Source organism: Plectropomus leopardus, chromosome 4 (genome assembly GCF_008729295.1).
Source record: "Plectropomus leopardus isolate mb chromosome 4, YSFRI_Pleo_2.0, whole genome shotgun sequence".
NCBI lineage: Eukaryota > Metazoa > Chordata > Actinopteri > Perciformes > Serranidae > Plectropomus > Plectropomus leopardus.
Window position 1 is genome coordinate 1,424,569 of NC_056466.1, and position 23,279 is coordinate 1,447,847.

General features: G+C 39.6%; 1 protein-coding gene across 6 annotated transcripts in view; it reads right to left on the bottom strand.

Moving 5' to 3' along the window:
- Nucleotides 1-6,254: 6,254 nt before the first annotated feature.
- Nucleotides 6,255-23,279, bottom strand: part of LOC121942120 (CREB3 regulatory factor-like) — a 36,777-nt gene continuing 19,752 nt past the window's right edge. For 5 of the 6 annotated variants that reach the window (XM_042485230.1, XM_042485229.1, XM_042485232.1 and 2 more), the window contains exons 6-10: nt 18,170-18,343; nt 15,908-16,097; nt 11,083-11,156; nt 7,648-7,776; nt 6,255-6,691 (exon numbers count right to left, since the gene is read on the bottom strand). In XM_042485230.1, the coding sequence (XP_042341164.1) occupies nt 6,576-6,691; nt 7,648-7,776; nt 11,083-11,156; nt 15,908-16,097; nt 18,170-18,343 (683 nt within the window). In that variant the 3' untranslated portion in view covers nt 6,255-6,575. Of the gene's footprint in view, nt 6,692-7,647; nt 7,777-11,082; nt 11,157-13,570; nt 14,947-15,907; nt 16,098-18,169; nt 18,344-23,279 lie in introns of those variants that run through there. The other variant, XM_042485234.1, reaches the window with a different exon arrangement.

Here is a 23,279-nt window from a genome sequence, read left to right on the forward strand (position 1 = left end):
GCTGGGGCGGAGTGGGGACGGGCACCCGGAGGTCAGCAGCGTCCCACCAGTGTAGGCTTACTGATGGGTCTATTCAGCCCGCCGGTCCACAACGCCAGGCCCAAAACCACACGGCGCTCACAGGAGAGGTGGTGAGGGAGGGAGGCCAGCAGCGTCTCCCCGTCCTCAGACACTCAGTGTCTCCCAGGCAGGGACGGTTTTAGACTGGGGACATCTTAACCCAGTCATACCAGCACTGACACTAATGCAGAGACATACCTCTCTGCAGGGGCAGGAAAGGGTTAAAAACTGCTCCAGCCAATAAGGCTCCAACTAAAAATCAATGAATCTATTCATTTTGTCAATAAAATGACGGAAAATAGAGAGAAAATGCCCAACATGAGGTCTAAAAGCTCAAGACGAGCATTTCAGGTGGCTCGTTTTGGTTTGGATTCATGATAGAAACAGCAAATCCTGATACAGCATGGAAGCAGCTGATGTTTTGTTTTTTTTAAGTGTTTCATCCGAATTTGATGTTGACCAACTGACCTCGAGATGTCGACCGATGTGGCTATTTCCTAAACTTTTACTACTTTTTTCAGGTCATTTACTTGTTTGTTTCTTGTTAATTTTCAGGTCATTTCCTTTAATTGATTTCTTGCTTAATCTTCTGAGTAATTTCTTGTTAAGTTGCTCATTTCCTTCCTCCCGTGTTTTGGGGAGAAATTTAAAAAGTTTCAAAGGGTTAAACACAGGACAAGGAATTTGAGGAGATAAATCTCCTCTGTCTGTCTGAGGGGTTTCAAGCTGCCACTTTGTCCCCAAAACAGCAGCAGAATCCAGCTTTCACTGTGAGGACAGAAAAAAAACTTTCCCTTTCTGAGAAAAAAAGCCAGCGACAGTTTCAGGACTGTTTACTTCTCTCTGTCGCAGCCGCCAAACCAGGAAGTGACTCGGCTAAGAAATGTCAGAGTTTTTGCAAAGTCATTGTCCATATTAGGTCTAAATCTGCGGGCTGAGAGCATCACTTCTGTATTCTCTAATCTCCGGCTGCACCTCGGGCGCCCCGGGCCGACCTCGACCTGTCGCGACCCCCGTGAGCTGCAGGAACGTGACCAACCGGCAGACATCTTTGGGTCACTCCAGTCCGCCCCCTCCCTCACATATCGGCCTCCTGCTTCCAGGTACACATAAACAGAAACCTTCTGGGAAAGTGAGTCAGGAATGTGAGCCGAGAGCGAGCCGTGCCAAAACTGGCCGCTCCCCGTTAAAGCTTTACAGTTAAAGGGATATTATTCCTTCATACAAAAAAAACAACAAAAAACTTTAATGCTACAGTGTCGATCTGAGCCCTTGCACGAGCTCACGAGTAAAAATCCGTGTCTTGTTTGGATCTGTGTGGCAGGAATTCACTGCGTTACAACAGCTTTCTCCTCGGTTCAGTTTTTTGGCATATAGATGAATGTACGCAGCAGATGGCGTGTTGTGTTAAATAACACCACTTTGGAGGAAGGAAAACATCAGGACAAACTTATGCATGCAGAGTGGAGTCCCTCTTAAACCCAAAGACCTCGTGCGCCTCCGACGTGACAGATGGGAGCAGTTAAAACTGATGTGTACAGTTATGTTTTTTTGTTTTTTTTCGTTTCCTCTCCTTATTGTTTGTTGTTGCGTGAGGGCACGGGAAGGAAGCCGCGGCCGGCAGCAGATCCTGTGACTCCGCTGGCAGCGTCGCCAGCTTCCCGAGCCTCGACGGAGAGCGTGCAGAGCGCACCTTTCAGCAAACAGGCCGAGCTTTCTTGACCTTGTTTCACTGGAAAATAATCACCCTGAAACCCGACCAGGTTTCTGTGGTGATGCTTAAAGGGATAGTTCGGAGTTTTTTCAAAAAGCTTGTATGAGGTACTTGTACATAGACGGTGTGTTACATGCAGTACGTGTCAGTCAGCAGGCAGGAGTCTGACACAAAGCCGAGCAATCAACTGCTGTGGACAACTAAAAAAACTCTGTTTCAGTGTGCACTATTTTGAGTCATTTTTACTACTTTACCTTGAAGAGAAGATCCTTTATTGGTCCCACAATGGGGACATTCACATTGTCACAGCAGCCAGGTGTGTACAAGATAAGCAAGCACACAAAGGAACAATATAAATTTAATTAAATTGAATGAAAGTAAAAAAGGTGCCCTATTAAAAACAACAAGGTGCAATAGTAAAAAAAACCACAACCTTTGAACCTAAGAAAATGATTTCTTTAAAAAACATGAGAAGGAAAAGAGCTGTGAAAGAAGAAAGGACCCCAAAAAAATTGCAAGAAATTAGGGGAACAAAAAAAAAAGACTTGGAAAAATTGCTTTAAAAATTAAATGATTCTGTAACATATTTTTAAAAAGACAATAATGATATTTATAAATGTAATTTTTTTTCTGTGGATTTTTTTCTTTTTGCCCCTTGATATTTTCTTTAGAATTTAAAAAAAAATAGTTTTCTAAATCTACTGATTTCTTGCAATTTGTGGAACATTTATTACCACCTTGCCTTTTTCCTATGTTTTGACAGAAATCACACCAATGTGCTCACAGTTCAAAGGTTTAAATACTTGTGAAAGGCGTTTGAAATCAGCATGAGGAAAGTGACGTCGATCCAGGTTTGAAAGAGTGATTTTCTAACCGAAGAACGAAGCTGTTACGTCGCTCTCTTCACAGCCAGACTCTGCTGAGAAAAACAGTAATTTAACATCTCTGAACGCAGACAAAAACGAACTGATTAAAGCAGCTGTAGAGCAGCTTTTGTCAGTTTTGTTTTTGTCAGTGGAGTCTGGTGGCTTTGACGAGAGCATCGATGGGAAACTGACGCCTTTAACAGCTTTCCCATCAGATCATCTGACACACAGGTAAAGCAGTGAAAATACTCTCAATACAGCGTACAATTAAACTGATTTCTTTAGGTGCAAAACTACAGTTTATTGCGGCTCATCCACAGCAGTACATTGCTCAGCTTCCACGTCCAACCTGCTTCTCCAAACTTGTGCAGACTGACATCCACTGTGTATAAAACACCGTCTATGGATAAATACCACATACAAGCCGGCTTCCAAAAATCCAAACTGTCTCTTTAAGAGGCGTCAGTGACATCAGAGCCTCCTGCTGCTGCATCAGACTATCTGTCTTCAGCATCAGAGCTTAAAAAGCTCCGCTCACAGCGACAGACCTCCACGGTAAAACCTTTCCAGCTGAGCGACAGGAATCCTCTGTTTACAGTACAGTTCTATACTCACGCAAACATGAGCAACATTTTCCAGAATTTCAACGGAAACAGGAGCGAGACAAACTGCCCTGAACTCCTGTGTCCACAGCTTTTCTTTTTTTTTTAAATGACCACGAGCGAGACCTCCAGGAGGTGAAGAGTTTAAGGTCCACTGTTCCTCTTCTGGTTGTGACAGGAAATGGAGTTTCCATCGGAGGGGAACAGTGTGTTTTAGAGCAGCAGCTTTGGATCGCAGCCCAGACGGGCGCTCAACAAGGTTCAAAACAAAACAAAACAAAAAAAAAAGGGAATTGCTTTAACTAACAGCCACTCCTTTACTTATATTTTCCAGAGTTCACAGAAACCGGTGCACGCTACTGTTTCCATGTACAGGTTTTGAATCTGAAAGGAAAATATTTTGGTTGACTTTTTTGGCTGATCGGACCAGGCCTGCAGGGTTTTCTCTTTTTTTCTTCTTTCTTCTGAGTCAAGTGAGGCCAAGCCGGGAGCAGTAGTCATGGGTTACGTTTCACCTTGTAATAGGGTTCAAGATCAGGCATAATAACACAGGTCCCTGTGGCTCTAAGCTCCAGGCACTTCAGAAAGGCGTCATTATGCAAACAAACTGCCTATTACAACAGAACATGCTCGCAGGCCAAAACCCAGTCAGCAGTTACTGCCTGATGCCTCCGCTCAGGTTTGCATTGCTTTTTTGAAAAAATGTTTTCACCATACAGTAGCACCAAACTGTCACAAAGCGCCGAGCGCCCACGACGAGCCTCTCAATCAATATCTGTCTTTAGACAAAAGGTGCCAAGAGTCTTTTTTTTTCTCTTTTGGAGGATCTGAAGCCCTCTTCGAAGGTGCTTAGTTGCTCTTACCACAGTGCAATTCAAAGGGTCCTTGACTTTTTTTATGTCCAACAACATTTAGAGACCGTGGACAGGTTGGTCTTCAGCTTCAGCAAAGACCACAGAAGAAAGGCAGAATTCAAAACTCTCACGCCCACTGTGTGGGCGGTGGCATTGCCAAATAACAACAAAATCAGAATTATATTAATAATAATAATAATAATAAAAACAAATTATTTGCTTTCTAGATCTACAAGTGTTTTTCTCTATTTGTCATTGCAATTCAGGAAGGTGCGCTACATAATCAGGTCAGGGGTTGAGGAGGGGGCTCGGGGAAGGCTTTGAGGATAGGCTTGGGCGGTATACCAGAGAGTTTAGAAATCCAGAGGTATGTTTTTAAAAACCGTCATAAATAGAGACGCTCCTCTTTTATTAACCCTTTAAAACCTGAGCTAATTTGTTTCAAAAACATGGGAAGAAGGCAATGACTAACAAAAGATGAAATGACCCAAAAATTTGCAAGAAATTAGCAAAAAGTACAAGAAAATGACCTGAATAATTGTAAAAAAAAAAAAAAAAAAAAGACCTGGAAAATGACCTGGAGTTCTTGAAAATTAAAATTTTAAAAATAAACACAAATTGCCTTCTGAGACAAATAATAACATGGCATTTAACTGAACTGAATTAAACTGAAAAGAAGAAGTGACCTGAAAATTAGCAAGAAATTTTTCAAAAAACAAACAAAAAAACCCTGGATATTAAAAAAAAAAGAAAGGGCCGTCAGTGGAAACATGTTAATGGATATGTGACTAAGGTTCATACATAACGCATAAAAAAAAAAAAAATCACGTTAATCGTCGGTTAGTAATCACAATTAATCACAGAAATTCTGATATTAATTACGATTAAAAATTAATCATTTGACAGCCCTAAAACATATCAACAAACATACTTTTAAATATGCAATTATAATTATATATATAAATGCTGTTTTTCACTGATCGTACTCACTTCTCACAGTTCCTGGAACATTTATCATTTCGCTTGTTGCCTTCTTTCCCTTATTTTCAAAAGAAATCAAGTTCATCGGGTTCAGAAGTTGAAATATTGTCTGAAAGCAGCACAAGACTCCAGATTTCAAAGGGTTAACTAGAAAACTATGTGAGAATATCACTTTTCTGAACATTTTGTGGGTTTCTATTATGTGTTATTTGTCTGAAAAAGCTGGAATTAAGTATACCATGTACCAAGAAGGTATGAAGGAATGAAATATGACATACCGCCCGAGCCTAACTGAGGACTCTTCCCTTTTGTGGGTAAAAATAAAAGCCACTGCAGAAACGCTAAAGGAGCACCAGGCTGCAGAGCTAAAAGGCTGAACTGTCAGTCGTTTCCTGTCTGTCACACCAGGTCCGTGATAGTAGTGCATTTCGGTGAAGGGAATTAAAAGTTCGCCATCCTTTTTTTTAAGAGGATGCATGCGGGTAAACACAATCAAAAATATTTCAGTCCCTCACTTCTGAAACAAAAGGATGTTTTGATGGCTGGCAGCATCTGAAGCGGTGAGACGTTTTGGTGTCGGAGTGGTTCAGCAGTATCTTTGGTCAGTTTGAATTAAGGTGCAGTTTTCTCTTTCGTTTTTTACATTTTGATGGGGTGACGGGGGAGTTAAAGAAAGGAGGGGAGAGGAGGGGTGTTTAAAGCTCCAAGGACTTTTCCACAACAAACACGCTGTTGTTTCGGCTAACAGCTGGTCTGGCATCAGGGGACTCTGGACTCCGTCACTTCTTACTGACATTTCAGATGCAATCCGAATGGTATGCAGCGCTTCTATAGGAGCTCAGGCCAAGCAACAACATAAAAAAAAAGCTCACACCGGCTTCTTTGTCTTCACGGCCTGCGCTCCTCCCACTTCCGTATTTTAGCACTTCCTCTATCCTCAAATGCCCCCTCGCCCTCGCCTCACTACCGGCCCCCTGCCGACAACTACGACCATCTACAAAACAGTGCAATGTCTATTCATAGGCACACTGGGATACAGATACAGCACACAGAGGGAGAGAGGAACACTATACACTCATACGGTATATTACACACCTTACACACACACACACACGCACGCACACACACGGACACACACGGACAGAAACACAGAATACGGAGACGTCAGCAGCAGCAGCAGCAGCAGCAGCAGCAGCAGCTCTGGCCTGGTGGTGGTTGTGGTGCAGCCTGCAGAGACAGAGCGGTGAAGACGGCTGCTGGTTCGGAGGGCCAACAGGAGAGCAAGGTGGCAATTTACTCCCGTGTTGTTTAGGCTACTCCTTCCTCCTTCCTCCTCTTCTTCTTCCCCGGCATCTCCGCCTCTTCATCTCTTCGCTCTTACTCGAATGTGTACATCGTGAGAGTGGAGGCGGTGCAGGAAAGTCGGTCGGGGCGGGTTGTTTGGATGGTGGTGCTGGGAGGGGAAGGAGGAGGGAGGAAAGGGGAACGCGGGGTGAGTTTAACCCGCCGCCTCATCGCCTCCCTGCGGGTGCTCTTTGCGCTGGTTCTGACCGCCGGCACTGGCCGCCAAAATCCTCTGCACAAAGTCTTTGGTCCGCCCAGCGACCAAGGGACCTGCAGATGTCACGGAAAAAAATTTAGACAGTGTGACAGAGAGAAAAAGATTCTTAAAAAATATCTGTGTATACAGATATCAAAACCTAAAGAAGTGATACGATATGATACGATACGATACGATACGATACGATGCGATGCGATGCGATGCGATACGATGCGATACGATACGATACGATACGATACGATACGATGCGATACGATACGATACGATACGATACGATACAGTACTGTACTGTACGGTATGGTACGATACATTTTTTTTTGTCTTGGACTCAGTGCTGCACAGATAATGCCTCCATAGTGACTGTCACATTGCTTTTTTGTTCTTTACTGTATTTTTTGAGCCCTATTTTTACTTTTTGACTCATGTTTATTAAAATATAAACCTTAAACTACCCTTCTGTTACTTATAAAAAAAAAAATAGAAAAAAGGTAACAAGAAAGTTACCTGAAAGGAAGAAAAAAAGAGAATGCCCTAAAAATACTGAAAATATAAAATTATTTATTTTACTTTATTTCTGAAACATAATTTAAAATTTAAAATTATTGTAATGAAAAAATACAGCCCCCCCCCTATCTTTTTGGATAATTTTCAATAATCCTGCCCTCTTTTTAAAAGTAATTTTTGGGTATAATCACATTTTAAGAATTTTTTTAATTCGGAGGACATTTCTTGCCAATTGGTCACTGCCTTTTTTCCACATGTTTTTTGAAAGAAATCAAACCAATTTGGTCAGGCTTCAAGGGTCAAATAGCTTGTAAATTAAATCTGAACCCAGGTTTCAAAGGGTTAAATAAGGAATAATAAAGCTCACTGCTGGTATTGGAGACCATGTTATATGCGAATACGTTTGCGCTGAGATTCATCATAGATTAAGAAGATCTTTGTATTTGTCACACAGCAGTTAAAAGTGATTGTATTTTTTTAGGTTTGGTGTGTTTGAGTTTCTCACCGCTGGACTCTCGGAGGATGTCTTCCAGCCGCTGGGTCATCCCTCGCTCGTCCGTGTCCTCCTCCTCGCTGCTCTCCACCCGCAGTCGAATCACCTCCTTGATCCGCAGCAGAGCTCCCAACAGGTTCTCTGTGCAGCCAAAAAAAAACCTCAATTACTTTCATCTCAAAACACTAAATCAGCGCCGAAAGGCAGTAAACTGGTACCCGATGTAGGAGGCGTTCTGCAGCTGAGAGTCGACAAAAAACATCTGCAATCACATCACTGATTGAGGTGGCTGTGGTTCAGGAAGTAGAGCATGTCGTTTGTAGTGATTGTTTCAGCCGTGTATATAGTGGTAGTATATATACGTTATATACTGTACATTTTAAAACCATGAGCTTCATAAAGGCTGAGTATCTAAAGACGTTTTTCAATATCTGAGCCAGTACCCTGTCCTCTTACCATAACAAACCAATACTAATACATTGGTAAGGTTTGACAAAGCGTATTTGACCTTTTGAAAAAGTGATGACCTGCCCTGGATACACGTTATATTTAGGTCTTTTTTTCGGTTTATTTAATTGTTTTTTTTTGTTTGTTTGTTTGTTTTGTGCTAATTTTAGATTCTTTTCTTGGATTTTTTTACCACTATTTTTCACTTTTTACTACTGGCTATTTTCTTGAACCTGTTTTACTAATTTCTTGCTATTTTTAGGTTATTTTCTTGGAAAGGTGTTACTAACTTAATGCCAATTTTTGGATTATTTTCTTCTTTAAATTTTTTTTTTTTTTTTTTTTTGCTTATTTCTTGCTATTTTTAGGTTATTTTCTTGGAACAGTTTTACTAATTTCTTACAAATTTGTATTTCATTTTCTTGTAATTTTTTTTAAAAACTAATTTCTTGCTAATTTTTTGGATATTTTTCTTGGATCTGTTTTACCAGTGTCTTGCTATTTTTCAGTTATTTTCTTGGGACTATTTTCCTAATTTCTTGCTAATTTGTCGATTATTGTCTTGGAACTTTTTTTTATTAATTTCTTGCTAATTTCCAGGGTCATTTTATTTCAAGTTGCTCATCGCCTTCTTTCTGTGTTTTTGCACATAATCAAGCTATTCTGCTCTGGTTTTAAAGGGCAAAAAGAGGAAAATGAAAAGTAAAAGACATTCAAAGCTCAGTCAAATGTAAGAAAAGTGAGAGTTCTGGTGGCCTAAAGGTTAGAAAAGTGAGTTTGATTTAGATGATGAGTGAAAGACTGACAGCCCTCAGACTGGGGTCGCAGCCTCCAGGTGTGAACGTGTGATGCTCTGAATCATCGGCCCCTTCTGTGACTCTGGCTCCCCCCCTGAGGGGTCATGTGACCTGATGGCGCCATGACACCCCTCCTGTCAGCAGCGTATGGATCTGATTCCTCTTTTGTGCGACGCCAGTCTCAGCAGGGAGTGTGTGCGTGGGCGGAGGACCACGGTGGGTCTGAAACCCCCCGACCGCACATCACACACCCTGTAACTGAAGTCAGGACGTTTCCCGGGCGCTGGCGTGGCGCCAGAGTCCTGCTTGTTTGAAGTTTCCTGTTGAATCTGCTGCTGAGCATGTGGAGCGTGTTTTGTATAGATGCAAATCACAGCGGTGGAGAAAGCGGGCAAATAAGAGAGAGCGAAAAAAGGGAAAGAAGGAGGGAGAGGAGGGAAAGAGGAAGCCAGGGGATGTGTGAGGTGAAGCCCTGTGTGTGTTTTGGCTTCCCGCCAGTGGCACAAAAATTTGCAGGAGCCACAACTAAAGCCTTCGCTATGAAGCGCCGGTCCGGGATCAAGAATGACTGGAATGTTAAAAAATGGGAGGAAAAAAAAAAGAAAAAAAAAGGGGACAAAGGCAGTTGGAAACTGGTCAGAGTCGGACTGAAAGAGGTCGTAGCAAACCAGACAAGGAGGAGGAGGAGGAGGAGGAGGAGGAGGAGGAGGAGGAGGCGGGCTGACACATTTGGCAGAGCAGAAGTGTTGATTATCTTGTTACGATCAGCTTGCTGCAGCAACGTGATTTCTCAAAAAGGGCGTCCTCAGAGCGGCCCGGAAAGACGTTTTCTTAGTAATTTGCAGCTGATTTGCATTTTGTTCTTATTCTAAAGAAAACTTGGATAATTTTATCTCTTCCACTCTGCAGCTGTGATTTCTGTTTGTTGATTTATGTCAGAGGACCTCAGTGGAAATAAACCATTTTGGCTTCGGCGGGATTTTATCCTACCTGTTAACCCTCTGACACCTGGACTGACACGAATGAATAATATTATTTCGGTTACATGCATCATGCAAAACAGATCATTTCACACAATTTACATTTACAGCAATCAGTAACCGAAAAAGGAATAGGCTTTATTTTCTGTAAAAAACGCTTTTCTGGTCATTACGTCATAACTCAGGAAGAGAAGGGGAATTTAAAGTGAACATTTCACTGAAAATGTTCATCATGATGTACTTTACAAGAGTCTCGATCTGCATTATTAACTCATTGATATAACATGAGTTTTGTTTGCTCTGCAGTAATTCAGTCATCAAAAACAGAAACAGAAAACGATCCAAGTTGGAAAAATATATAGAGACAAACAAGGCTGGGACTCACAATATTAATAAGGCCACTAATAAACGGCGTTATGTTGCAGAATATCACATAAGCTCAATAAACCCAACAAATTGTTAAAAAATTCTCAATGCAGAAAAAACCTCTCAGCTCGTCCTCTAACAGACATATCTTTTTTACAGTATTTTTCATATTTTAATTGTCATTTTTAAATTGTTTCTTGACTTTTTTTTTGCAGTGCTTGCTTTTTATTTTTCTTTTAGGACATTTCTAGGATTTTACGACATATTTAGGATTTAAGGACATTTCTCAGATGTTGGAACATTTAAAGTATTTTAGGACATTTCTAGGATTTTAGGGCATATCTGATTTTCTGACATTTCTACAGTTTTAGGACATTTTTAGGACGCAGAAAAAAAATGCACAGCTCGTCCTCTTACAGACATATTTTTTACAGCATTGTTTCTAGGATTTTAGGACATTTCTCTGATTTTTCTGGGATTTCTAAAATTTTAGGACAATTCTAGTTTCAGGACTTCTCTAGGTCTTTAGGACATTTCTAGGAATTTACGGCATTTCTCTAATTTTCTGACATTTCTAGGATTTTAGGACATTTTTAGGACTCAGAAAAAACTTCACAGCTCGTCCTCTGACAGACATATTTTTTACAGTATTTTTTCAGATTTTAATTGTCATTTTTAAATTGCCTCTTTTTATTTTATTTCCTTACACTATGTTTATGCACCAAAACAGCACTTCTTTGTATGTAAAAAATGGTTTAGTGATGGAGCTGAACCTGATGAATGTGAATCCTTCAGTTGTATTTAAACACGAAAATCAGACTTCGACGTGTGCTAAGTATGAAATCTGCAGTACTGACCGTACTCCTGGTTGAGCCCCCACAGCTTGATCTTGTTGGCTTCGTGCTGGGCCTTCTTCTTCAGCCGGCAGGCCCTGTTAACGGAGGAAAAAGAGAGCTCCGTTATCTCTGAAACGGGAGACTCGGTTCTCCACGTTCCCCACGTGGTCCTGTTACTGTCTCTGCACGTTCACGCTGCGAGCGGCTGGAGAGCGATGAGCGGAGGATTTATTTCCAACCTGTGAGGGAGATTGACTGGAAACCTCCCTCATCCCTCCTCTGCTCTGCTCTGCTTCCATTTGACACAACAACTCTGAAGGGATGCGGCCGGTTTTGGTTTTTCGGAGCATTCGGTGTTGAAAATAGGCAGCGGAGAATGAATCAATCAATGCATGTTAAATATTAATGCGTCTCATGGGGACTATTCTCTGCAGCATGCAGAGAATTCCTCTTTCCTTGCAGCCGTGAGTCAGCTAAACGAAACTTCGGTAAACAAGGTCAGCGTGTCGGACAGAATTCTCCATCTGTGCGTCTCTGCATGTTGAAACGTGTTTTTCTCCACAGTTTTTGTACCTCAGTCCCTGATGATTCGGGGAGGATGTGGATGACAACACAATTAAGATGCTCTTAATCTGTACAGGACGGATACTCAAGGTGCTCTGCTCAGGGGCCACTTTTACAAAATGATAGGAGGCCAGGGGCCAGTCGCAGTTTCCAGTATTTTAGGATATTTCTAGGATTTCAGGGCATTTCTAGGATTTAAGGATGTTTCTAGGATTTTAAGACATTACTCAGATTTTAGAACATTTCTTTGATTTTAGGATATTTCTGGGATTTTAAGATGATTCTAGGATTTCGGGACATTTCTCTTAATTTTAGGGCATTTCTTTAATGTTCAGATGTTTCTAGGATTTTAGGACATTAGTCAGATTTTGGGACATTTCTGGGATTTTGGGACGATTCTAGCTGCAGGACATTTCTCTTTATTTTAGGACATTTCTTGGACTTTCTGACTTTTCTAAAATTTTAGGATGTTATTCGGGTATTTCTCGGATCTTTGGGCATTTCTAGGATTTCAGGACATTTCTGGGATTTTAGGACATTTCTGGAATTTTTGGGATTTTCAATGTATCTAGGATTTCAGGACAATTCTAGGATTTCAGGTCATTTACAGAGTTTTAACAAATGTATACGATCTTTGGACATTTCTAGGGTTTTAGGACAGTTCTCAGATTTTAGTACATTTCACACATTTTGGGATGTTTCAAGGATTTTAGGACATTAGGGGCTTAGCTAGGACCTCTGTTGGGGGGTGCAGGGGATCTTCAAATGGCACTTTTTTGATAAATAAGCTCTGTTTTCAAGCTGTTTTAAGCACTCCGGCGCCTTATGTATACCAAAAATGGAAATGAAATCCAACTGTGAATCACTTTTTCAAAACTGTGAATTAAAATATAGTTAGGGGGCCACCTGGCACCCTATCAGGGACCAGAATTGGCCCGCGGGCCTTAAGCTGAGTATTACAGCATTACAGGGACGTTCCAACATGTACTACAGCTTTTTAAAACCTGCAAATGTGTTTTCCCGACCTTCTCACAAGCCCCTGAACACACCATCGATGCAGAGTTTAGTCGAAACATTCCCAGCTCTCAATGCAAAACCAAAAATAGCCATGCTGTTCATTGTGATGGCTCACCTACAGCTGCAAATTGATTTAATTGCTGTGCTGAATAAGAAGAAACCAGTGGCTGCCTGAAGGGTAGGAAGAACACATTCACCAAATTAAAAGCCTCTGGTACTTTGAAGGGTTTTGGAAAACTGGCCGCTGTGGTTTGTCTTTAATACACTTGGAAGCGTATCAAACTTGAGGCTTTACCTATTTTTGAGATCAAACCTAGCAACCGATCACACGATGAGTCTGCAGGGACAGAATGACTCAGCAGTGTCACTGCGGTGTGGACAATGTTGCAGAGGGAAATTATTAAAAAAGTTAAATCACGATAGTCTGGAGCTCTCTCACAAACAATTTGATTCATTAACATTTAACCAATAGTCCAACATTTTGGTTAAACAAGCTTATTTTCTGTCTTTTCATGGCTACGAAACAGGTAGTGCTGAAGGAAGTTAATGCAGTTCATTCAGGCAAGTGTATTTCAGTCACCGGCACTGTCGCTTTTCACTTAATAAAAGGTGATTATAACATTTTGGTCACCTAAAAAAGTCTTCTTCAGCATTTTGATAAACCAAAACGCCCTGTATGGAGTCGGATATTTGTAAATTTATTTCATTTAAATGGTTTCAAGCCTGTTTTTCACAAACAGGTTTTTGATCAAAGTGGGAATTTGATTTGATTTAAAATATCCTTCACATAACAGAGATGGCTGTTTAAATCAGGAATCTAATGGAAATGAACTTTTTTCACCCTTTTCTTCTTCTTAGTATTATTAATGTATTTATCTGTTTATTTTATTTATATACTTTTTAAAAAAACATGTTCTTATGTGCTTTATGTACTCTATGTACTTTTAATTATCACCTTTTTTGGTAAAACAGGCTTGAAGTAAAGATTTTGTAAGATTGTGCAACATAAGTGCGCTTGGTCTGCAGGTGCATTAAATGTTTCTTTTTTTTTTCCTTTTTTAGAAGAGCTGCAGATGTTATGGACATATAGAGCGATCATATCAGCTCAGTAAGAAGTCTCAGAAAATGTACATTTTCAGGCAACTTTTGGAGACAGAAAAAACCCCAAATCTATTCTGTAACTTATTCCTCCACAGAGGGACCAAACAGAAGAATCTGCATTGAGACATTTGTCGTTCATTTGCAGATTGTAGTGAAAGAAAAGGCTCATGTATTCTGTGTATACAGTAGCTTTTAGCTGTTTTATGAAGCTTTTTATTTATCAGTTCCCACCAGCTTTCAGTCTTTATACCGAACACACAGATTAAACTAAGTCTTATCACGTAATTCCCAGTAAGAAAGTAAACGATCATATTTTCCAAAATGACGGATTATTCCTGTAAATCAGTGACCAGGACACGATCTCTCCACCGCTAACCGAGTTTACTGGAGCGTCCGGCCAAGCTGCAGACACCACAGCTAAAAACTGGGCGAGTGTTTTTTTCTCCCCACGCCGCCTGAACGCCCCGGGCAGGTTTGTTTCTGACAAAGAAAGAAAAGAAGAGACTGGAGTCGTTCCGGATAATCCCACGGCTAACTCTGACCTGTTCTCAGGCGGCCACAAAGAATGACAGCACAAAAAGATGTGAATCTCCACAGATGAGATTCCTGCATATAAAATTAAAACGTGAACTCAGGCACATCGCCGTGCGAGGGAAGAAGACGGTGACTCTAAGTGAACACTTCACGCTCACCGTCTCTTTTTCTTTTGCTTTTCCTCCAACTTTCCACCGATGATGTGTTTGTGTCGTTTTTAATATGTTTGGAATAATAAGATACTCCCAGAGTCCCTCTCCTCTTTAAACTCACTGTAATAATGTCCTTTCCTCCAAATTCTCCCCTCCTCCCTCAGAGAGTTGAACTCGCGGTGACCCTCCTCCTCGTCTGCCTCCTCAATCCTGCCCTGATTTCCTCCGATTCATCCTCTCATCCTGCCTCCCTCCATCCCATCTCCTCTGTTGTTTTTCTCCACTTCCCTCCATCTCTCCCTCATTTGTTCCATGACCACGAAAACTCATTAAAAAAAAGGGCCAATCAACCCCAAAAATACACTCATGGCCTACATTTTTAAATCATTTGTGTTGTGTTTATCATCCTCGGGGATGCGCGTGTTCGTGGCGGCAGTTTTCTCCGAATTTATTAAAGGTCATCCTCAGTTTGGTTCGCTGTGGGAAGAGCTGAGATCAAACGCTTCCTGCGGGGTTCCTGCAGACGAGGGGAAGACGGATGTAAAGACATTTTTTAAGGGCTCACTTTTATTTTCAAGGATGAATTTGTTTTTAGGAAGTTTCCAGGACTTTAGGAAAAAAAAAAATTAAGAATTTGAGAAGTTTCTCGGATTTTAGGATGCTTCCAGGATTTTAAGATGTTTCTAGGATATTAGAACGTTTCTAGGATTTAGGACATTTCTAGGATTGAAGGTTGTTCTGGGATTTTAGGACGATTGTAGGACATTGAGGGCTTAGCTAGTTCCTCTGTAGGGGGTGCAGGGGATCCTCCACTGGCACTTTTTTTTTGATAAACAAGCTATTTTTTATGCACTTTGGGAAGAGTTTTTGTAATTTTAGTGTACATAAGGTGCCAGTCTGAATCACTGTATTTTTTTATGTGAATCAGATAATAGTTGGGGGGCCACACGTCACCATTTTGGGGGCTAGGTTTGGCCTGCAGGCCATAAATTGAGTATTTTTTCCTCCTTTAACTTTCACTTAAGTACTTTTTCAAGTACCAAACTTAAAAAAATGTCTGATTTTCAGTGCCATATTCAAGGACTTCAAGCACCTCAAGCATCTTGACACTTCAGAATAATTATTTAAGACAGTGGAAATAAGACCATTTTCTTTGTATTTTCTTATTTTCCATCCAACTGTGCCTTAAATTCCTCTAAGATTAGATGCTTTTCTCAATGTTTTCTCCTCTTTTTGTCCTCCTGAAACACTCTCACAAGGTCAACTACTTAAACGCACCACATATTTGAAAAACCGATCTCGAAGGCTAAAAACTGCAGAAACCAAACCACAGAGGTCTGCAGGATTTTTTTTTTTACTGCAAACGATTTACAAACACTCGAAATGCCCACTCACGCCTTATAAAATCAATACGGGAAGTCTCCAGGGCTCTGACTCGGCGCAGAGGACGTAGGAGGGCAGTAAGTGGAGTCTGGTACCTGGAGGCCAACTTGTTCTTCTCCTTACGGGACCGGGCTCGGGCCACGGCGGGCAGGTCGTTGACCGGACCCATGCCGTCGATGGCGGCGTTGAGCTTCTGCAGCTGCTCCCCGATGTTGTGCAGCTTCTGGGGGTTTGGTGTCAGGTCGCTGGCGTCTGTCTTGCGAGCTTTGCGGCGTCCTTTTTTGCCTGGACAAAGGACGATAGCATGAATGCAACGCCTGTCTGTGAAGGGCTTTCAGTCCTCAGTCTTTTCAATCCCACCAGTGTAAGTCTAAATTTAATGCTGTGCAGCAAGACGCTGTCCAGATCCACATTACTCTGGCAAGATCCCAAATCTGTCACCAAGAAATCCTTGGAAATATGATGTAAGCGTGCAGCTACAAAAAAGACATCCTAGCTTTTAATATCTCAATCAAATGTTAGAATAAGCAGCTACAGAAAACATCAACGTGGCAATCTGAAATGTTAATTTCAGAGGCTTTACTAGTTTGTGATTGTTTTTTTGTGCATTAAAGGGAGTGAATCAAATCTTCTGAAGAACAAAGGCTGCCAAACTGCTGCACAGCTTCACTCCTGCCTGACGCAAGATTCACTTATCAGGGAAATGATGAAAAATTCAGATTTTGACATGAAAGTTGTATGTAGGGCACATGCCTGAGGGTCCTCGATCCCACTGGTGTCACATGAGAGAAAAGAAATGGGACACTTTTAGCTGCAGTGTGAATATCGTTTTAATGACTACTGCTGCAAAAAAAAACACGTCTTACATTCAGAAGATCTTTACACCTCCATGTTCACCTCTATGGGATCACTACCAATTAATCTAATTAACTTAATCAATTAACTTTCTGATTAATCAGGTCATCAGATTACTCCAACACTGAATAATGCATTTTTGTGATTCCTTAATATTTTATAGAATATATATACAAAATGTTAATAAAAAATTACTTTGATCCATTAACCTTTTAAAATCTGTTTTCTTGTACTGCGTTCATTTGCCTTTAATACGTTATTTAACCCTTTGGAAACCTGAGCTAATTGGTATCTATCTACAATTTTGGAAATCTGAGAAGCCCCTGACGTTTGATATGAGGCTGAAGGAATTAGCGAATGTTGTACATTTGGAGAATATAAGATTTACTTATTCAAACAAGGAGAAACTCTTTCAGAAAATCTTGCAACCTGTCGTTAATCTGATCGGAAAATTGTATAAAATGGTTAATGGTCTGACGGGTTGTATGTATGTCAATAACCTGCAACTCGTGGTTAAGTGTTTGTCTTTATTTCTGGTCTTTGTTATCACCAATGTCCTGTTTGTTTCTTGTTTTTTTTTTTTATCCATCTTTTTCTGCTTATGCAGTTAATGTTTTCTTTTTTGTTGTCATTTCTTTTTTTAAATTGTATTCTTATGTCAAAAAAATATGAGGAAGAAAGTTAATGACTTACTCTGCTAGAAGTGTCCCACAAATTGCAACAAAAAATTACCTGAAAAAAGGGTGATTCAAATTATTTAAAAATAACAATTAAAAAAACAAGGGAGAAATGTCCAGAAAATTGCATTCATAATTATTATAACTATATACTGAAAATTATTTTTCAAAAAATATATACATATGTTTTTACATTTTTTAATTTGCTTTTTTAAATGTAATTTCTGTTTCTTTTTTGTTTTTAACGTTTCTTCTTTTTTCAGATAAATTTCTTTTGGTACATATCTTATGTACAATAAACCCTTTAAAACCATTTAAAAATATTTTTCCTGTGCTGAGTTCAACTGTCTACCACAATAGTTTAAACTTTTGAATCCCGAGTAAATAGCTTTTGTCTGTTTTCAAAAACAGGGGTAAAAAGGTAATGAGCATCTTGGTAAAAATGACCTGCAAATGGCAAGAAAGTAGCAGCTTTAGATAATTATTTTTTTTAAAAACCTAGGTAAATATTTCCAGGGAATAACACTTGTAATTATCATAATTAAAATTATACAAATTATTTTACTGAATAATTCTAATTTTTAAACAGTTTTTTTTCATATGATTTCCCTATTTATTTGTTATTACTTGTTTTTTGTTTATTGAGGTTTGTTTCTTGAGCTCATTTTCAGGTACTTTTCTTGTCTTTCTATGTCTTGCTAATTTCTGTGTCATTTCCTGTTAAGATATTTAGTGCCTTCTCATGTTTTTGAAAGAAATCAAACCAATTTCTTCAGGTTTCAAAGAGTTAACAGTCTTATCTTTTCGGTGCTGTGTAGTTCTCACCTTCTCGGCGGTACAGTGTGCTGGGTAGAGTGCTGGAGCTCCACGACAGAGACCAGCGGACGTCTCCGCCCAGTTTCTTCTTTGTGGCCGACTCTCGAGCGCGTCGGTACTCCCAGAAACAGCGGCGCTTCGACGGACGCTCGCCCGGCTGCCTCACCGGCTCGGCCTCCACCTCTGAAGGGAAAACAAATCAACAGAAAGGTCAATTTGTGATACAACTTTTGTCCCAGAGGAAAGGCAAATTCAAAATAAGATCTCTTCTTTGTCCAGCCAAGGTTTTTAGACAAAACAGAGCTCAATATAATATCAAGGTGAGATTTTTACCTTTTTTCTCATACTCTCCTAAATTCAGCTCCTGAGAGAAAGCTTTCCTCATGTCCTGGCCTGATACTAATCCAAGATCTTAACATACTCTTTTTTTCTCTCACTGCAGTGATCATTATTTTTCTAATAAACTCAGCTCAAGAGATAACGGTAAGATTCAAAAGAACATTTGAGTAGCTCATAAATGAGCCTACAAAATTTCAGAAAGTCTCAGTGATCAAATTCAAGTCTTAACTCGCGTTTGACCTGTTCTGAAATTTGTCTAATTTCTGAGAAGCCTACGAGCACAGCAAAAACAAAAAACTGAAAAGCTGATTTATTAATTATATTATTATAATGAATATTTATTTTTTATAATAAACCAAATAATCCACAGTTCACAAATTATTCAAATAAATTGAGTTATTATAGGTTACAAGATAACTTAGTTAACTGGTGAGACAAACAGTGAAATAAAAAGTTTTTTAAGTTATATGTTTAATCAGTTTTTCCCATCTCTCAAATATATGGTTTGGTTTCTAATTCTCATAGTTATCCTCTCCATTACATGGATGTCATTCACAAGATCTTTTCATTTATTATGATTTAAACTGTCATTTTTTAACCAAATTCTTGTTATTAGTTTAATATTGCTACCCGTATCATTTAGACTTTGCATTGTGTTCTATGCATTTTTGTTCGTTGGTTTTTATTGAATTAATGTTAACTGGCTAGTTATTTTTTCTGCTCTTTGTTAGAAAGCAGTTCATCATTGAGTCTAAGTGGATGTTTGGTTTAAATTTGAAGAAATTCCCTCAAGCTGTTCTTGAGATAACGTGTTCACAAAAATGAGTCGGATGGACAACTGGAAAAAATAATGCCTTCGGCCACAGCTATCACCAGCATGGACACATAAATGGAAAATCACGAAAATCTGTCTTTTCATAATACCGTCAAAGTGGAACAAACCTGGTTAGAGTCTGGCAAAGAGCTGGAAACTGTGGTTCAGATATTTCCCTCAGGTGTTGGTCCAACAGAGAGACATCACCATGAGTCTGATTAAAGCCCACGCAAGGTTTTTATGTCAAACTGTTCTGCTCTGTGTCTCATCATGTCTGATCTAATCTTCACTTTTTTAATTTCACTGTGAAACACACTGCATTTAATTACAATTATCACTATATAAAAGGGAAAGAACTGCTGAGTCGTCAACAAGTTTGATTAAACTCTGGCTGATCTGTGATGACACATTTTATAACATCTCCTTTGGCAACAAATCTGAGAATCTCACTCTGTTGTTTTCGCTGTGTTTTGTCGCTGCAATCATTTTGATTCCAGCAAAGTTCAGCAGCAACTTTATCAGCAACTTTATTTTTAACCTGCATCGACCAATATTCAATGCAGGGTTCACACACACATTTTCATGGATAAAATTTCAAAACTTTTCCATGACTTTTCAAGGACCCATAACAGAATTTTTTCTTGCCAAATTTGCCAGTTATTTTTTTTTAAACATATGAAATTCAAACTCTGTTCAAACATGATTTCAATGACCTGACATACATGAAGGGAGAGACAGGATGTGTTGAGAACATGGAGAAATGTATGCATTGGTAAACAAAACATTGTCACACATCGTTAATTTTTATATCCTCGGAAAATGAATGAAACAATGTCATCGCAAAAAACAAAATTCCACGACTTTTCCAAAACTTTTGAAAGTTTATTTGATATTCCATGACTTTTCCAGATTTTCCACGACCCTGTCATGGTAAGTCAGCAACCTGTAAAAACCACTTGAATGTCTGGATCTTTAGTCATCAGAGAGACAAGATGAGCACACGTTAGCAGTTGCTGGGCTAGTGGGCCATCTCCAACATGCCAAACAGGGACAGAAAAACACTGATTTCTAACATAAAACTGCTTTATTCTGTGTTTTTACCAGTTTACCACCACCTGGTCCATTTGTTTCAAAGAGGACAGATCTTTTCGGTTAATTCAGCTCACGGTAAAGGCTTCCTGAATGTTTGGATCTTAAGTTATCAGAGAAAAAGGCGAGCACATATCGGCAGGAGTTAGACTGATGACCTGCCTCTGAAATGCCAAACAGCATTGGAAAAACAATGATTTGTAAAATGAAACAGCTTCATTCAGTGTTTTTAGCAGCTTAAATCACTGACTACATCTGTTTTAGAAAGAAGAAAACATCTGTGGATAATTCGGCTGATGGTAAAAACATCTTGAACATGTGGATCAGAAATAAGATGAGCACACATTAGCAGGTGCTGGCCAGTTTGGGATGTGCCAAACAGTGTGGGTGAAACCCTAATTTGTAACATGAAACTGCTTTATTCAGTATTTCATCAGTTTAAATCACCTGGTCTATTTGTTTTTGAGAGCAAGAAACCTCTGCAGATAATTTGGGTCATGGTAAAAACCTCCTGAACGTCTGGATGTTAAGTTATCAGAGAAAGCAGGTGAGCACACATTAGCAGAGTAACCCGCCTGCAACATGCCAAACAGCATTGAAGAAACACTGATTTGTGCAACGAAACTGCTTTATTCAGTGTTTTACCAGATTAAATCACCTGGTCTGTTTATTTTTGAGAGGAGATCTCTGCAGATAATTCGGCTCCTGATTAAAAAAAAAAACCAAAAACAGAACAACGAGGAAATCTAACTGGGACACGTTTTAGCTGTCTGCAATCTGCAATCCTCACCACTAGGTAACACGAAATCCCCCTAAATCTTACACACTGCTCTTTTAAATCTGGAGAAACAGCATTTATAAAATGTCATATTCAATCAATCCATTTAAAAAATAATAATTATTGAATGCAATCTGGTCACTTACAGATTGGGACTACCGAAAAGAACCACTGATGCAATGATCCAAATACAGAATCAATACCCCAGGCAGGTTTTATTCAAAATTTATGAACGTAACAGAACCTCATGCATTATAACGGAGGTGGACAACATTGACAGCCATATTTAAGATGTTTAATAGAAGAGAAATACCCTGCGACTTAATGCGACAGATGAAACCCCAATCATAACTGACAGGTATTAATGTTGACGTTTGCCTGGTATGAAATCACGCTGCGAACCCTAATCCACAAACACACGCTGTATGTCCTAATGACAAAGCCACCGGCAGCTAAAACTGTATGCATGTGTGCTGCTTCGGAGGCAGACACCTACACGAGCACACAGACGTCACAGAAGATTAGCCTCAGGCGCACAGAGCCATGAATAATGCTATCATAAATAATACAACATGCAAAGCTCCACCAGCAGAAGAGACGCGTCTTCAAAATCCACCAGAGCTGAGTAAAAAAAATAAATTTTGGAAAAAAAAACAAAAACATGCTGCAAATAATGAAAGTAGTAATTCCTGGCGGGATTAAATCAGATTGAAAGTTAATAACCATGAAGTCCTATCCGAGCCATTAGCGAAGGCTATCTGTTTCTCACACACACACACTCACACACACACACACACACACACACACACACACACACACACACACGGCTTATGTACCATCATGCCATCTGGTCCAGTCTGCAGATAGCGCCATTGTCTGCACTCTCCCCTCACCCTGATCTTTCACTCCGAGGGGCTTCGTTTTCTGTATGGTATATATATAAACACACACATTATTCTCCTTAACCTTCTGTCCAACTCCTACACACACACACACACACACACACACACACTTCTCCATCCATCACACAGCTCGACCAGGCACAGGCGCACACACACACACACACACACACAGCCACAACAATAGAGAGCAACAATGGCGTCTCGCGACCGTCGAAATATGACCCGGGCCGCTCTTTGAGAGCGAGCCAGGCGACCTCTCTATTACCTCCCAACAAGAGGCCTGAGATTTGTTTATCCAACGCCAGGACGATCAGAGACAGCGAGAGCCTGGGAAAAAAGATGGTAATCTGAGGTGAAGTCAGTTTACATGTGCGTTATCTAATATACGTGTTTATGTTTCGTGTCCTGTTGTCTGGCCATGAAGTCACCTCTGAAATTTAAACCATTTATCGGCACAGCAAGCTTCAGCTGATTAAGTGTCGAGAACGCAGCTTTAAAGTCCTGATGGATGTATTAGAGAAAATGATCACTTCTGCCAAGACGCTTAAATTCAGCTGTTTTTTGTACGTATGTTGATTATATCTTTAAAAATAATTAAATTAAATTACTCCAGAGAATTAATAATGTACTTCAATAAAGCTAGACTTAAAAGAGAGAAAAGTTCAAAGTTAAAAAAAAATAAAATAAAAATAAAACAATAAATAAAAGGAAAAGAAGAAAAAAGAAAATGACTTAAAAATATTGAGAAATTAAATTATGTGTATAGCTATATCTTTGACTTTAAGTTATGTATTTTTTATTATCATTATAAATATATTAATATACTAGTTATTTATAGAGCTTTCTTTCTTATATTTCCTTTGTTTTTAAATATTTTTTATAAAACTCCACTCCTCTCACACACAAACTTTTTAAAGCTAATTTTCAGGTCATTTTCTTGTTTCCTTTTCTTAATTTCTTGCAATATGCAGGACATGTACTGCCAAGTTTCCCGTGCTAAAAAGTACTACTGTACATGACTAGTACATGGACTGGGGAAAAAAAAAATTCAGCAGCGTGCAGATTTCATTAAAATAAGGCCAAAGTGCGAGAACAAGTCAAGCAATAAGTGGCTGGTTTTTGGTGCAGATCCACAAGTTCTGCAGTTTAAATAATGTGAAAATAATCCTGCATCAATCTAATTTTTCTATTAATATG